Here is an 18,135-nt window from a genome sequence, read left to right on the forward strand (position 1 = left end):
GAGGGGGAGGAGGGGGAGTAGGGGGGTGATGTCAGTGCCACACACTGGTGTCCTGACCGGCAACGTTGGCAAACAAAAACAACTGAAGTTGGGGTGGTCCTGCCGACTGTCTTTAAAAGATCTTGCCTTTCTTTTTGTTTTTCTCCAGAGTCCTGCAGAAGAGGAAGGACACAGAATCAGTCCTCATATCTAAAATCATATTTCAGCTCCTTTGCTTTTACATGTCCTACTATCAAATAGATACATCACTTTATAAGTTACGTCTGTAGTGAACCAGATAGTAGAAACACTACACAGTGTTGAATGATGCATTTATATGCTTTATATCTAAATATACATTATCTATAGCACTGATTCCCAACATTCTGGCTTGTGGCCAGTGGATCGATTCATTGTCGACTAATGAGCTAATGTGTTTATTATTTTTCTTTGTAATGAAAGGCCTGAAACAGTAAAACCTTCTTTGCAAAAGTAAAGATTGTAGTAATCTCCGGAGCGATAAACATTATGTTGCTTAGCGGAATTTTTTGTTCTGCTTTTCTAACCCTGTAATAACCTCATGGCCCCTCAGGGTTATTTCACAGCCCCTGACTCCCAGGCTGAGAGCCGCTGAGCTTGTCGCCTGTATATTGTATTTTCAATTGAAAATGTAAAGATTATGTAATGCTGTTCTGGCACTATAAAGCTGAATGACCTTCTCTGACACAGGCTGTGCCTGAAATGACTCGCCATTTACTCTTAAGTGCACTGAGTGCATTCAGTACATCTCCCTACGCCAATGTTTTTGACTGTCCCAGTTCTGAGGGAGGACACGAATGGCATGGACCTTACTTTCCGCTTACAATCCCGCATTTATAGATATAAACATTATTATTTTTGATGATGCAGAAAGACAAGGATTCATAAGTGACCAGTTACTGCTCATAGTAGAGTCCTGAGTGTGTGTTAAATTGAAAGAGTGACTGAGTGAACGAGAAAAATGATTTCTGATACAGCCACATTCTCAGATCATCCTCATGAAGGTGGCATTTTCTTCAGTGGTTTTGTATTTGATCACATTACTTTGTCTCTCTCGTGGATTACTTGACTTAAAGGTTGTGTTCAATCAAGAATGTAGACGGCTGGTAACTTAATATACAGAACTGTGTAAAACTTTTAGACAATTTAGATGTTTAGACTCTTCAGAGAGGCGTCTGATTGGTCCCAAACTCAGTCTGCACCATGGCAACGAACCCAAACGTAAAGCCAGAGTCATACAGAACTATGTTCAGAGACGAGGAACAAGGAGTCCAATGACAGATTGTTCAGCAACCCACAGATCTCAACATCATGGACTCAGTCTGGGATTACATGAAAGGTGTGTGTGGATGATATAGGAGTGTATGCACACAGCTGAACCATGAAAGGTGTGACAGCGAGAGCCAGCTTTACCTGGAGGCCTCCAGTTTCTGCTGCTCCAGGCGCTGCTGGGCCTCCCAGTTCGCTCTCTCATCCTCGAACACGCGTCTCTTCTCCTCCAGCTCCTTGTGCTGAGCCTCCAGGTTCTTCTTCATCTGCTCATGACGCCGCTGAAGCTACAGAGACACAGACAGGACGGAGGATGCCATCAGCACTTTATACTGAAGGAACGCAGTCAGGAAATGTACAAAACGTGAGGTGAACTTTTTCACACGTTTTATTTATTAGCTTTAACGTTTATTTCTGGCTTTGACTTGACCGTCCATTTATTTATGTACAAGAATCATTTTAATACATATGAGTATGTGTTATTGATACATCTTTAATTGATCCACAAATCAGCAAAAACAGCATCGCCTTTACACACTCTTTATATAGCATAGTTAGAGGAACCTCTCTCTTATCAGCAATAGAAGGCATCGCAGGACAATATTCAAACTGCAGGCATCAGCCAGCCTGGTGTAAACAAATTTACATCCATGTTCTTGTTGCACAACTACTTGCTGTCTGAGTGTATAAAGTACATTCATATTTTACTTCCATGTTTTCCTGATTTGAATGTCATTTTATTGCAATAATCTTAACATGTGGAAATAATCAAACGGAGCATAAATAGCTCCATGTGTTCAACAGATATTTAAACAGACATGACTTACAGTCTGCATGCACATTTACATGCACACATCCTTTATCTAAAATCCCCCCCCCAATTTTTTTGGGGGGGCGACGACTAGCAAACAGAACATTCATTTACACAAATCAACAACACTATCTCATACAGCTCTCTTGCACTTCTAACCGCCGAAACACGTCAGCACAAGAGGAAGGAAGGCGCTCAGACAGATGAGTAATTTCACAAGCGCATGAACTGCAGTATTCATTAACACAGATGTTTGTGTGTGTGTGTGTGTGTGTGTGTGTGTGTGTTTGTTTTACCTCTGCTTCTGAGTCTTTGAGCTTCTGGACTTTTTCCTTGACTTTCATCTCAAACACCTGCTCCATCTCCATCTCCATCTTCTTCATCTTAGCCACATGCTCTCGCCTCTCCTCCTCCATCTGGGCCAGAGGACTCCTGCACAGGGAGTACGTGAGCACGCACGCACGCACACACACACACACAGACACACACAAACACACCAGTTTTAGACCAGCACTACACTACATCACCAGCACCGGTGTACACATCTGTATGCTGATACAGTGTAACAGTAATTTCATCCATAACTACCATGATTAGATTTTTAGTCTTACTCCAACAGGACTGTTAAAAATTCTACTCTGCAAAATGAAATCTCAGCAACCCTTCAGCAACCCCTCTCAAAGTTGTTTGCGTGCAGATTGCAATTCTCTACAGAAGAAGAAAAAGTTGAAAAAGAGAAAGAAGTAGGAGGTTTGGAAAAGAAATAGCTGGATTCTGGCTTTTCACAGTGGATTGCAGCAGTAGGGGTCGGACACCTGAAAACATGCCAGCTGGATCCCAAATCATCTGGACTGGTCGACTAAACTGGTGAAAGTAAATTTAGAACTTTTTTCTCTTGCAGAGCGGCCAGAAAAGACAGGAAACTGACTTTAACCCCCCCAAAAGAAATACAAACTGTTGGGGTAGGGGAGGAAAAACAGACCAAGAGGTGTGAAGTCTTAGGAATGACAGGATCCAACAAGGCTGTGAAAAGAAAACGGGGAAACCAAAACCAACCATGGGACATTTCTGGGAACCAGGAGAGGGACCCAAAAGCTAATGCAAGGAACCTGTGAACACTGGTCGTCAGTGCAGGTGGGGGGTTAAAGGTTAGTAAAGCTCAACAGGACAGTATGTTGCAGTGTAAGTGTGCAGAGACCCGCTGTGAAATACGTGTGGAGGTTACCTGTGATTATGAGGAGTTTTATTTGGAGGAGTGATAACATGAGCAAAGCTGATAAAGTATCTCTTCAAGCTGCAATATACTGTGTTTTTTCTTTTAATGAAAACAAATACAATTAAATTAATACATTGTGTTTGTTTGTGACTGTGCTTTTCTAGAAGGAACGCATCAATCCAATATAACGATTCAGTACCAACATCAATACTGACCTTATTAACAAAACCAGTCCACATTAAATACTGTTTCCTTTTTTTTTTCGGTTAATGGTTTTAATGAAATCAATTGTTTCCACTTTAAGTTACATTCATTCAGTCCCTGCAGGCTGTCCACTCTGGCTTTAGCGCCACAGAAATCCCTGGCCTCCTTTTGCCTTACATAACAGGGATTCAGGTGAGTTAAACATAGTAAGGTAAGGAGATTTTTAATGTGGGAGACAGAGAGCACTGGTAACAGTTAATTGGTAGAGACATATACACTGAGCCAGGAGATTGGAGTCATATTAGGAGGGAAAACTTGGATTGATGCATCCCCTAATTTCTATAATTCCAGATATTAAAGTCTTATGGCGAGGCTTTAAAGTAATTCTTTAAATGTTTTGGTGTAAATACATCACTTTGTGAATATAAAGACAAGCTTAGCAGCTACGGAAGTACGCAATAACAACTGTAAAAGGAAAACAAACTAATGTTGTTAGGATGGTGGTGCTTGGTCATTACGCTTTAACATAAATCTAGTTAAAACAAAATTTGGGACAAGTTCGGCACATAAATGTTGTGCATGTTCGTCTTATTTCTTACTAATACAGATCCTCTGAATTTTGCAGTTATTCACCATCCGCCTCAGACAAGGTGACTTTTCAGAGTTGATGTAAAGAGGGACACTAAAGGTGGAATCCAGCACCACCACAACAAACACATTTTTGTCTCCCAAGGGAAAACCACTTCAACATTGTTGTCATAAACACTGGTAACCACTCCAAACGTCTCATGTGCAGGTCTCTGTTATTAGTCCAAGCAGGGCTAATAAAAGCAGCAGGTGGAAGCAGCAGTGAACGCACCAGTGGAAAGACTTAAAGGATTTGTTGTTGGGGGAAAAATTACAGCATCACATTCGTAGGTGTCAAACTAGATTTTATAAGGAGGAGCGGCAATTCACAGTTTTCCCCCCGCTGTTCCTGGAAACATCTACTGACGGGGGGAGGGGGAAGTCGGGGGGGGAAAGCTGACTCGAGTCAACAGGGAGGAGAGAGAACACCCAAATGCAGCCAATAAGGGAGAATAGAGGAAGGATAACATCTTAAACAAGGGTCTGAAAAATAAGTGAAAAAAATGACCACTTACATTCCTTCAACTGTGTCAAGTCTAAAAAACAAAAACACATACAACCAAAACACACACACACACACACACACACACACACACACACACACACACACACACACACACACACACACAGCATGCAATGATGAGGTCATGCACTAAAATAAACCTACAGTCTATTAGGCGTGTTCTGTGACTCAAACTACTTTCTCACTGCAAATGGAAAAAAAAAAAAAAAAAAAGAGAGCTTGGAAAAACTTAACAATGTGGGCTTTGTGAGCTGGGTGTCAAATACATTAGCGGAGTTGCTCAAATGTTTAGCTGTGTGTTAGCATCAGCAGTGTGAGGCCTCTATTCAGCTGTAGAGCAAAATCAGTGGCATGATTTTATGCAAGGTAGTACGGTGAGAGGCTACAACAAAAAGCAAAACCATTGATTGATTCTCAGACATCACAAACAGAGGACGTATGGTCGATGAATGAAGCCCCAACCTTCGCTTTTCCAGTTACCTGGAACCTAAATACCTAAATAAAATAGGATATGAATAAAACATTTGACAACTCAGTCATCTGCAAACACTTCCTACAGGCCAAATGACAGTCATGCTGCTTTCACAAATGTTTCCTACAAGGTTTAACACATGCAACTGGCAACTAGAATTATGGTTGTATGCTTCGGCCAACACGTCAAGTTGCAGGAAATATGGTCACAATCTCCTTCTGTTCTTGAGTTACAACTCTGAATAATGACCACAAGTGCTTTTTATCAGAGTGAAGTGGACCTTTGATTGTTTGGATATAAAATGTCATCACTTCATCATTTTATCCTGTTAGACATTTGTGTCAGACTTTGTGTGGCCAGAAATGTGTTTTGTGAGGTCACAGTGAATATTTGTTCCCTGATATTAAGTTGTCTAACGTATTAGTCCCAACAGTCCCTGCAACATCTGCATCTGTAGATTCCATTAAGCATGAAATACACTGAAATCGTGTGTCCTATGTACTGTTGTTTGTAGCTATGCACCCGGTTTGGGTTGAGGTAGTTTTTGAATATGGGTCTAAATCTTCTATTATTCACCTGCTGACATTTTTCTAAATCTGAGTTTGAAAACAGAATCAAACTTTCAGATAAAGACTCATTCTGTAAACACCTGGTGGGGGATAAAACTTTCCATATGTAGGAAACATTTAGCAGCATTTGGTTGGTTATACAGTAATCCCCCAAATCTTAATCATCTTGAAAATTAGCTTCGTACACAAGGGAATAAAGCAGGTTCTGTTCTATCCTACACGATCATAAAAAAGGCAGTTCATCAATAACTTTCATTTTATCTACTTTTTCATTTTTCAGAAGTGAATGTCTCCTCCCTGCCTGCCCTGACTGAAAACCACTGTCTGTATTGTATTTTGTCCAGGACTTACTTGGTGGACAGTTGTCCTTTGGCCCTGTTGTTGTCAACTCCATTGTAGGTGACAGCGGCCAGCTTCCTGCTGCGGTAGTTTTCATAGTGGACATTGTTCGTCACATCCTTCAGGTCCTGCATGTGAGTTCTGGGGACAAACAACAAAGAATTTCATATATTTAAAATCTCTAACACAGTTACTAAGTTAAACAACTGACATTCATTTTATAATAAAAGCATATTTTACTATTGAAGAATCAGCACTAGCCTCCTCAGAAACCACATAAACAGTCTTAAATGAGCCTACGTTTGTCGACTGTCTGGTGGATTAAAGTGTTTATTAACTGTAAATGATACAGGTTACTTATCCTCTTTGTATTTTCCAGTACCTGATGAGCATGTCCCTGAGGATGGTGAAGTCGCAGTGGTCACTGTTTTCAACTAGGAGGGAAGAGAACACGTTATTCAGCCGAATTATCAGTTAAAAAAAAAAGTAAGTAAGTAAGATCTTCTGACGCACTAGACAATACAAGGCAACATGCGCACATGAGTAATAAGTAATGTTCAGTTCCTGTTTTCAAGAATGCTGTTCTGTAAAGACATATTTTTACATATATTTTTAACTCTCATTGTATCTATCTAAAGTCTCCGGTTGTATTTCGATGCATTACTTACTTTCTTTCAGCATTTAAACATTTCACTGTGGTAATATTACACTAAACTTTCATACCTTCTGCAACCCCCCAGGGGTACTGTCTCCCTCTGACCCTTTTGCCGTTCACCTCAATGATGGTGTTGCTTCCTACTACAGCCAGTGGCAACTTGTCCTGGCAAAAGAACAGTGTACGAGTATAATTAATACCAGTGTTTGAGCCTGGGTTCGTAACAAACTAGTACTCTTATGTAATTTGATGTGTGGCTCTGGCAGGTGACATACCTTGATCTTCTTCACCAGCCTGTTCTCCTCTTCGTCGTCTGTCTCGGGGAACTCGTAGATCTTGATTTTGTGCTCTTGGATTTCCCGCATGATCTGGTGCAGAACAGGAAAAGAGAAGATCTTTGAGCTGCTGACTGGAAATGACTAAACTAAACAAACAGGACCTTAGGCTCATGCTGAGCCAGGAAAATCATTCCAACAGCTTAATTTTAATTACAAGGTAACACATTATCTAATGTAAAAGCTGTAGTACGCAATATGAATTTGTCATATGTCTGACAAACATGTGGTCACATCCTGTCCACACTCCCATACTTACTCATATTCATATTCTGTAGTTTCATGATACATTCAGTTGCAGTTTTGTTTCTCCTCACCCAGTCTAGTGTTAATATAGTGACGTTATGATGTTGAAGATTAATTTTTGTGTTTGTCATGTTGTTTTTGTGGTTGTGCTCCACAGTCTAATCTTAATGGTGACACTCAACCTTCTAGATACTTCCTTGACACTTAACTTAATTTGATTATACTACATTAGCTAGTTAATGTCAGCAATGTTTCTAGTAAAAGTATGACACAAAACCAAATTCAGACTTTTAGCAATCTTTTTTCTTTTCAAAAAATTGTACTTGTGTACTTTACAGACAACTGTTGACAGTTTAGGACATGTGGGTCATCGCTCTACAAACAGCTGCAACATCCCAGAGGTCGTTCTTTACTTGACTTTGCATCAAGATGCGCAGTATTGCCATCATACCGATGACTACAGTAGACAAAAAAATCCTCAGAGAGATTTTTTTCTGCAGTAGTGTGCAGCTGTGGAAACCACTGACCTGCTTCTTGAACTGTTGGCATTCCTCTGGAGTGAGGGTGTCTGCTTTGGCGATCAGTGGGATGACATTGACTTTCTCATGCAACCGTTTCATGAACTCAATGTCCAGGGGTTTCAGTCTGCGGAGAGATAAAGATACAGCTTTACATTTATGACTATCTTTAAATCATGTTGAGATATTGTCTAGTTAATACTTAGTATTATATCTTGAATGCACAAGTCTGTCTAGCACATTCAAGTTCAACATAATTAATCAAACTGTTGTGAAGTCTAGTCCTTTGTCATCATTGGAATAAAAGAAGATATTTTGGGGTTTTGGATTTACATCTGATCACTGTTCCTTGGTTAGTTCTTCCTTAGACATCAAAATAATAAATGTAGTTAAACCAAATATAGCAAAGTATCTGTGACGCCTGACTGATGTTTGTAATGTCTAGGAAAATGACCTTGTAGTCGTGAGAAAGGGTTGCTATTCTTGGCTGTTTTTTGATCTGAATAAATAACATTTGACATTACTGAAGTTTTGAGTTATAGCTTTGCATTTCACTGTATTTGGTTATGTAATATATTCACATCTTCATTTAATTCTCTTATGGCCTTGTGGAAATATCCCTCTGAATCAAACTCTGCCCAGAAGCAGTATGTGTTGTTTTTAGTGGTTAGAGTGGGATGCATGTTTGTCATGGAGCCAACAGCAATGGAGGTCAATATACAGCACAGTGCTGAAAACCTGAATGCAACAACTGGTAGTTATTATCTAACAGAAGAGTAACAAGACAAGCAACTCCACTAGTTATCTATCCATTAGCTTATGAAAACCTTTAATGAGGCGCCTACAGACATCATTACCGGGTGATGTAATTGATGCTGTTGCACACTTGAGTCTGATAAACCAAACAAATGATAATAAACAGCTGGCCTGTTGCAGTAGTACACATTTACAAACAATGCACCACTTTCAAAAATAGCTTTCATTGCTAAATGTTGGCTGACATGAATATTTCACAGATGCCTTGTAACCAAAAAAAAAAAGAGAGAGAGAGAGAGAAAGAGAAAGTGAAAGAGAAAGAGAGAGAGAATATTTTTCTGTTGGACTAATCGACTAATCATTGCAGCTCTACATCAACATACAGCAGTTGATTATCAAAAGGGTAGAGTTGTAAATAATCAGTATTAGCCCTCAAAATGTTGCATCAGTGTATACATAATCAGCTATACTGATTTATTTTCCGTATTTACAATGTTTTCTATAAATAAGCAATACAAAACCTGATTGTTGTTTAGGTGTGTTTTTTTGTTTTTATTCTCTTTCTGCATAAATCTTCTTTCCCGTTTTATAAAGTGTATTGAGGAAATATGTGGTTTTACACACAAAACAAACTTTCTTACTTACTGATGCCCACACCTGGGTTTAACCAGTTTGAGAATTTTATGATGTAACAGAAACTGATGTGGGTGATCACTTCCTTCATGAGTCACCCTTAGGGTTGTTCACAATTAACTGCTTAACTGTTGACCTACAATAAGAATTTTGACTGATTAATACTAATCAGTCAAACAGTTCAAATATCCTGGGACATCAGTACCATCTGAGCAGGTATTCTCCACTGCAGGTCTCACAGTTAACAGACTGTGCACCAGACTAACCCCACGGCATGTCGACATGTTGCCATTTCTACATAGAAACCAGTAGACAAGCTGTAAGTCTGTGCTGTGCTTGCTGAGGAGTGAGGTAGCCCTGGCATGTTTACTTCATTTTGAGGTTTAATGTCAGTCTGACTCTGTGTCACGCGAGGAGCAGCCTGGCTGTTCACACCAGAAGCACAATCCTCTACACTTGGAAAAAACAAACAAAACAGAAAATGAACATCCCTCATCACCTTCTTTAAACCTTTAAGTAAACGAGTTACAGTTAAATATTCAGACTGTCTCGTGTTCGAGGTCACTGTTGTTGTTGTTGTGTGAGAGCAGTCAGCTGGTGTGATAAGGGGATGCTCTGTGTGTGTTTGTGAGAACATACGCTGCACATCCTCAAGGCTAAAGTACAGCTTGCGTGGGGACAGAGGACACGCTTGTACAAACACAATGTCTCACAGAGGACGGACAGACATAAGATGGAAAAGAAAAAAAAACACACAAGGAGAAAGGAGGACAGAGGCTTCTTCACTATTTACAGCAAGTCATGGTCAACAGCTTTAAGGACATGTGAGCACACGCTGGACATTTGCATATACACAAATGAAGCAGTTCCACAAAGACGACACAAACACAACATTATCCAGCCGTACAATGACAAACAGCAGCATCTCCTATTGTATTTTCTAAGGTCAAGAGCCATGACTTGTGGCAAACTTTCATATCAACATCATTCTAAACTGATACATACATTCAAAAGGGGTTATTGACTGAATACCAGCAAAAGCTTTTTGTTCATGGCAGGAAATAACTGCTTGAAGCCTCATTTTTCAATTTCACTACACCCACACTTTGACTGAATTGTGCAGCACACAAGAGACGTATACTTCTTAAAAGAAAGACAAGAACCTCTTAGCTGTCCAATAACTATAGAAGATCTGGTGGCTTGTGAATAATAAACATTGAAATTAAAATTCCTCACAGTCGTCTCTTTATGAAACATTTGGCAATCAGTATCATCTGCTGGGCATTTTGCCAGCGTCTTCGTCTGCATTGCTTGCTTCCCCCCATTTTTTCCCTTTTTACAAGCCTCAAGTTTTAACCCTTATTTTGCAAGACAAGCTGACTCAGTCTCACGTTATCATTTACAGCAATGGCCCGTGAGGAGCAGAGATGAAGTAAGACAACACACGCACGTACTGCACATACAATCCCCGACCTCAGAATCTAGTATGACCACAGTTTCATGCCGTTTGCCACGGAGCTGTTCCAGAGGCAGCTGAGGGTTCAACACCTGGCTGAAATGTTAAGGAAGGAAGAGCTTTACTGTCTACCCTTCCTTGGACTCTCCAGATAGTGCAGGGATCTGAACCAGCAACCTTTAGTTGGGGCACCGCTGACCTCTTATTTTTTCCTCGTTACGCTATTTTTGTTCATTTCCTTCCACTGTTCTTCCTTTCTTGAGTCTTTAAGGCCATCCACCTTGAACAAGGCAGTCACATTTCAGAGTTTGATTCATGCTGGAACTGCGTTTTCTGACAACATAGGGCGCTTTAAATGAAAGCATCCACTAAAATAATCGCCTCAATAGACATCAATTAAATTCTTAAGGCAATTATGAATTTGTCACCCAGACTCACCCGTGTCCCGAGGGGGCGATAAAGTACAGGCAGCAGTGGATTCTGCTGTCAGGCATCTGTCTTCTATTCACCCGAGATTCTGAGTTCAGGTAGTCTTCAAACTTGCTGTCTATGTGGTCAATGATCGGCTGCCAGCTGCAAAATACAAATTACAGCTTCTGATAAGAAACAAAAGGTGGAGAGTAGCTTTGACATTTTAGCGATTACAGATTTAGGAATATCATCTGAGGTGCAGTTGCGGTGATTCTTACCAGTTGCTGTTGTCGACAGCATCTCCAAACCCTGGGGTGTCAACTATTGTGAGCAGCAGCTGGACGCCACCCTCCTTTATTAAAACTTTAGACTGCTCCACCTGACACAAGAGGAAGAATGAAGGGCACATTGTGTTTACCTCTGCAACAAACTGTGGTTTTGAAACCAAACCATTTAATTAATAATGACAAAAACAAAAACACAGAACGGAAGGTGGGTTGCAAAATCATTAGCACTGTATGCCAATAGTGGCACAGATTATATAGTTCACATAGAAAAACACTTGAAGCTAGCAGCATGTAGCAACATGACATCTCATACTGTGCAATTAGCCAACTATGCTGAGAAACCAGAAAAGCACACAAGCATCTGGAGATAGCAATGCTGTCAGTCAAGAGGCAGACAGATAAAGTCAGCACCTAAAGCACTCAAGACTGAGGACTACCTTGTGTAATTAGAGAGGATGAAGATAAAATCATATATGGCAGGAGCTGACGGTGAGTCTGACTTGTTTAAACTGGGAGAAGAAACTAAGGATTCATTGCATGTTTTTAAGAATCAATCAACCCTCATTGGAGTAGGGTAAATGTTATTTTTCACAAATCAAAATGAGCTATTAACAGAGCTGTATCTAGTTCAAGAAAGTCATACAACAGACACTTCTCTAAACAAACCCCATAATCCTCTTCTTACAATATTCAGATGTTTACTAATGTTAAACCTCAGGGGTAACTATTTCTGTGTTCTCCGTTGTATTGTTAGAAAGATGGTTGGAAGATAGATAAATCTTTCTGATCTTAACAGAGCTGCGTCTCTGGCACTGTAATATTGTAAATCACAACGTTTTATAAACAGTGCATTTATGTCTGTTTTTATTATAATACACTGTGCTTGTTAACTCTGCTTTAACTGTTGACAGGCAAATAACTCAATGTGACTGTCTTCATCTTAGTAGACTCAAAGGCAGCTGATCCACTTGGAAGCTACATACTTGGGACCATAATAAAAACAAACTGATAATTAAGTAGGTATGTGCGTCACTGAAATAGATGCTCTATGACACAGTACAGAATCTGTATTTGTTGGTGTTGTGGCCACAGTGCTGACCACACATGGCTTGAGTAGCTGCCAAAAGCTGTTTAAGTGAGCCATTTTTCAACGCTGATATTTGGTCTACTTAATGTTGTATCTAAAAGAAATACTGTTGGCGGCTACTTCCCCTCTGTGTATCTGTTTTTGTTTTTTCTTGTTGCCCCAGCACATGCTAACAATGCTGGTGTATTTGTTGTTAACACTGCGTGACATTTATTTGCCAAAATGTACCTGTACAGTCTTTTTGATTCGATGTGACGGTCCAGGATACTCTGATGAATACAGGTCTGTTAGGAACAGAGAGTTGATCAACGTGGATTTGCCAAGGCCGGATTCACCTGAAACAGAGGGGAAACAAAAAGACAAATCAGACAAAGTATTGCATTACTTAGAATAACGCACTGAAAAATCTATATTACAAAAGCCCGACCCCTTCCATCCCCTTCCATTATACCCACACAAAGATCACCGTTGACATCTTAAAGGCAATCAAAGGGCATGTGTCTAGCCGGGATGAGACTGACATTTGCCCAGGACATTAATCCATTTGGTTAACAGTTAAAGGCTAAGGAAACAACACAGACAAGTGGCCATTGTGTGCCCAGTTTCCAAGTTCCCAATGAAAAGGATCATTAGTGGAAATGACCACTGGCACTGCCTGCCTTGGCTGATGGCCACAAGTCAATATTTAACGAGTCACCATTTACACCAAAGCCACAGTCAAAGGGTAATGTGTGGAGCTTGTACTGTAGCATTTGTTTGTCATGCATTTTATGCATGGCATGTAACCATTTGTTATGGGTATGTGCTTGTTAAATTCACTACAGTATGAAGAGATGCTTGTGAAAAGAGATGCTCTGCAGTCTGAGAACTCAACATGTCGTTGGGTCATGTGTTTCATGAGGCATGGACAGACGTGCCAGTCACTGGTGTTCATACTAGTCCCATCGCTCCCCTTCCCTTCCTCCATCTTTCATCCTCTTTTCCTCTTTCACACCACTGGTGACGCACTGCGTTGCACGGTGGGGACATGTGGGCTCACAGCTCATCCGAGCCAAGAAAAGCTGAATATTGTGTGTGTGTGTGTGTGTTGATGCAAGAGGGTGATACCATAAATACAATAGCAAGCATTTAACTACAAACAAGCCCAGAGGCTCTTTTACTTTCCTTGTTGCTAGATGCGATGCCATTTTTAATCTTTACTGCAATTATTCCAAAAATGAAGCGGTGCGTTGCAAACACATTGAAGCATTCACAGGCCCCAGAGGACCACTTGATCACCATCCAGCAGCTTTTATAAATAACACTTCAGAGGACAGGAGCAAGGAAAATACAAGTTCCTTGTCATAAGCATGTCCTAATGTAGCTAAAAAACAACAGAAATAAAGAAACTGCTCACTAATATGTCTGGAAATTGATTAACAGTACTAAAAGCAGAAATGTGTAAAGAAACAGACTGGTATGAATGCAACGGGAGATGTGCTATTCTTAGAGGCATGCTGGGTACAAATTCTGTTCGTCCCACCACAGGAAATGGTTTTGACCCGAAGAAACATTTTCCCTCCAAACAGAGACTGATCAGCCGAGGAGGATCTTGGCACGATGTCAACCACCACATCCAAGCATTTTAAAAGAATGTCTGCATTTTTGATTCACTGAGTGCAGCTCTAGATAAATCCAACCCAAATGTTTCTGTTCTAGGAGACAATGGTAACAACTTGACATCAAGATTAACTCAGAGATTGGTCCCCTCCTCTCTGGCTCAGCAATTAATACTACAAAGCTGGGGGCATGTCCCTTGTGTATAAATATAGCTGCGTGCACACACACACACACACACACACACACAATCTCTCTCTCTCTCTCAACAAGAAACCACAACGAAGGACTTTAAAATGCCAGCCGCAATGAATACAATGACATGATTCACATAAAACAAGGGCAAACAGAGAGCTGAGCAGCATGTGTTCTTACCCACGACCATCAGGGTGAACTCAAAGCCCCTCTTGACAGACTTCCTGTACACTTGGTTGGGGAGGCTTGCAAAGCCAACATATCCTTCCAGATTCTTTTGTTGCTGTAAGACAGAAAAAAAATGCAAACATCAAAACCATAAAGAGATCTAATCTTGCACCCCGCTTTAGATGTAAAACTCAAAAGAAAAGTTTATATCACCCATTCCCACCCAATCCTCTAACCACCTGAACCTTGATGTTCCCAATGCAGTGTTTCCCATTAGTGATATGTTTGCAGCAGCCACTACAATATCAACAATGACCGCTGAATTGATTTTCTATTTTTCTACTATTTTAAATGGCTAAAACGTATTTCATTGTACATCTGTGCCTGTGCAGAGCATTGATTTGCTGAGCCCCTCCTTTCCCTGCTCTCGTTCTCCCTTTCTCTCACAAACACATTGACAACGGACCTGGCTGTCATAGTCCAACTGGCTAAAAACAACACTGCATTTGGACTTTGTAAACAGAAATAATGTAGGTGTTGCAGGAAAGCGAGATCCCATCATAAGTGGTCACATGAGACACATGTGGAGACCCATTTTAATGGCAGGTCTGAACTGACGTACTTAGAGCTGTCCACTTCTGATCGGATCACCCAAGATGCATGTTAATGCCAGCATGAACAGGGCCTCTGTCTCAAAATTACACTGACAACGGACCCGTCTGTCATAGTCAGACAGGCAATCTCGAGGCCCCCCCTCCCGCTTCTGCCATAAATACAATTTAATTCTGTGGGAAACACAATGTTGCTCATAAAAATTACCTTACGTATATTCAGTGTTAGACAAAACATTTTTCCAGCACTGTTTGACAACTTCACATATGCACTCTGCATCTGCTTATTCCAGTTTTCACTGAAGATATATCACACTTACATTGAGTTAAATATTCAAATCAAAGATGTCATCATTATATCAAATGGATGAGGGCATCATGACATACATTCTTAACTGTAATTAAGCATGACACAGTTGGTATCCTGGAGATTCTTGACTTAAGAGTTAATTATGCAGAGCTGAACACTGAATAAAATGGTTGAAAAATATGACTGTCCAATTACTTTAAGTATAAAGATAATTTCTCTACTTACAGCTGTTTTGTGTAGATCATCGTGATGCCGTTCCATTGTGCAGGAAGAGCCAGCATTTCCAGGATGGCAAAGCAAAGGGAGGGAGAACAAAAACAAAGAAGGCAACAGAGAATCAATCTCAGGCCATCTGATAAACACACCATTCTGTCTCCAGAATAAGATTCCCAAGCTGTGAAGCCTTGGGCAAAATGATTCATGATCTTTACTACTGTAACAACACAGACAGTTGGCCAGTGTGGTGCATATTCCACTCCACTTGCTCCTTCAATGTCAGTAGCACCATAAAGTAAGACCCATTCATTGTTGCAGCTTTTTTCTTTCGCTTGTGGCTACAAGAGGATTTCTGCCTCGTACACAGGAGCATCTCCTGCCTACCAACAGCAGCCCACATGTCTTCAATGTGAAGTTATGATTTATGCTAATTGGCCTACAGGATGTGCAGCAAAAAGCTCAGCAGCATCCTAGAGCATCAGTAGGTGAATCAATGTGTGTCAAACTTTGCAAATTGATTTACTAACAAACAATGAATTTAATAACAGCTTTTTTTAATCTAAAAAGATGAAAAGAATTTAGAGAACTGTTACTTTAAAACGACAGCTGTCTGTTTCCTTTGCGGCAATTGCTGACAGGTCTGCTAAAGGAAGTGGGGGCAGGTGGAGGACTAACATGCAGTTTGATTGTGCAGATTTTATAATGCAACTCACATTCTCGCATGAAACCAATGAACTAAAAAAATCATTGAAAAATTATGAACTCTGAGGTACTAGATCAAGTATAATCCAGATTAAATGCCAGGGTTGTCCTCCTTATACCTAACCGTGAGAGAGCTTCCTGGTTTGGCTTTCATAGTCTAACCTAGATGTTCCAATCATCGCAGTTTAATCAATTTATTGATCCCCCACTAATGCAGCTGCCATCTCTGACACACACAGAGATGCAAGGAAGTGGTCGTTCTCCCCGTTGAAAGAAGCATTTTTAAAATGTCTTCCCAGGCAAAAGTGATGCTAATGAACACTGTCTGTATTCTGCATAATGTGAGACTATTTAACTTTATTTCAAGCCAAACAGAAAACCCCTACAGCTCACATGCATTAACGCTACATGTCGTTTCCCCCTAAGATTCAAACAAGTTAGCATAAACGAGAGCTGATTAATCCAACATACGACGCTAAATTAGCAAAAACCAAAGCTTTAAAAAACACATGAACGTAACCCTAGCAAGAGTGTTAACGTGGCTCATTATGTTATATCGTAACACACACAAAAAACAATTTGTGAAATACTTTGCTAAAGAGCTAAAGGCAGGAAATGACACTCCCGTTAGGTTATGCAGCCTGCTAGCGAAGCCGAGGCTAACAGCTAGCTAGTTAGCAACCCATCCAACTGGAGGCGGATGCCTGGGCGTTGGTGCTCAGACAACTGTAGAAGCTAAATAGTGGCAAAGCCAAATAGTTCAAACAGCGAATCCAATGCGAACACGAGTAATTACTGCTGTACTTTAAAACATGGTTTTCAAAATCAGTCGTTCCAGTAGCTAACGGCATCAGTCTCACCCATAACGTTGACGCTCCCTGCCGCCTCAAATACCGATCATTCACAAGCCGACATTCCCCTTCTCACTGCTTTTGCTTGAGCTACGCACTATGAGACGCGCAACACCCTCCGTGCGAAACGAAACTACGCCGAAAGTCTGACGTAAACTGTACGTGAATCACAAAGGGAGGCACACATTAGTCTCGCGATAATGTGTTAATTCCTTTGAGTCCCGAAGTGTTCTCGCGATGACCAACCTTTTTCTTTTGGAACATGCGAAACTTATAACGCCCCCCACCCTGTCACCACAATCATACAGTTTAATTAAACAATAAAGAGGCTTTATTTGCTCACGTAGCACTAATTAAATAAGTCAATTTACCAAAGAGTTCTTATATTATTCTCCGATCCATTGCTATGTTACATTATTGGTGGTTAATTAACAGCATGTATGTGTGTATTGGTGTGCGTGTGTGTCAGTGTCAAGACTCCGGTGACGGAATGCGAAAAGCGTCCGTTGTAGCCATGGTAACCAAGACTCTCTAATACTGCTCACCTGTATTGGTTAAAACGCAAAAAAACTCAGTAAAAAAATGTCTTATTTGCTAATGTAAGGGCGTCTGATGTTTCATGAATACAAACTATGTCAACTGTATCTTCGACTAAGGATATTTAAAGAAGAAATACACGTATTTCACAACCAAGACCAACTGTTTACTGCTAATTCGCGATGCTGGAGAAAGGGTAAGAGACTTAACATTGTCCAGGCCAGGCTGTTTTTGTTTTAGGTAAACAAAAATAATCTAGCTAGCCCTCTTATCGCTAGCTGTGTATTTTTCTTCAGTAGGATTTTTTTTAAATGTCTAGGTAAGACAAATAATGTCACTATGTGCCATATAATAAGTAACTAACTAACTAAATATATTTATTCAAGTAGGCCTACTCCACCGTACAATGACGTAGCCCACTTAAATTTCACTTGACTACCATTTTCTGCCACTTAAACTTATACTGCACTACAATACAGAGGGAAACGATGTACTTTTTACTACACTATGTTTAACT

General features: G+C 40.4%; 1 protein-coding gene across 1 annotated transcript; it reads right to left on the reverse strand.

The window, feature by feature from the left end:
* Positions 1 to 6: 6 nt before the first annotated feature.
* septin7b (septin 7b) lies at positions 7 to 14,501 on the reverse strand. Its single transcript, XM_023393401.2, has 13 exons — positions 14,404 to 14,501; positions 12,661 to 12,767; positions 11,337 to 11,437; positions 11,086 to 11,220; positions 7,812 to 7,929; positions 6,979 to 7,071; positions 6,772 to 6,868; positions 6,431 to 6,482; positions 6,061 to 6,189; positions 4,661 to 4,681; positions 2,395 to 2,530; positions 1,432 to 1,574; positions 7 to 152 (listed from the first exon to the last, which is right to left on the reverse strand). The coding sequence occupies exons 1-13, from the start codon at positions 14,411 to 14,413 to the stop codon at positions 113 to 115; spliced, it is 1,182 nt and encodes a 393-aa protein (XP_023249169.2). The 5' UTR covers positions 14,414 to 14,501; the 3' UTR covers positions 7 to 112.
* Positions 14,502 to 18,135: the final 3,634 nt, after the last annotated feature.

This window comes from Seriola lalandi, unplaced genomic scaffold, assembly GCF_002814215.2.
Source record: "Seriola lalandi dorsalis isolate HSWRI2012SDOR001 ecotype SW California unplaced genomic scaffold, Sedor1 jcf7180002054934, whole genome shotgun sequence".
Lineage (NCBI taxonomy): Eukaryota > Metazoa > Chordata > Actinopteri > Carangiformes > Carangidae > Seriola > Seriola lalandi.

Coding starts and splice junctions, on each gene's coding strand:
- septin7b (XM_023393401.2), bottom strand. Junction 6,869..6,978: donor GGCTGGTGAAGAAGATCAAG/GTATGTCACCTG, acceptor TTCTTTTGCCAG/GACAAGTTGCCACTGGCTGT. Junction 153..1,431: donor CAGAAACTGGAGGCCTCCAG/GTAAAGCTGGCT, acceptor CCTCTTCTGCAG/GACTCTGGAGAAAAACAAAA.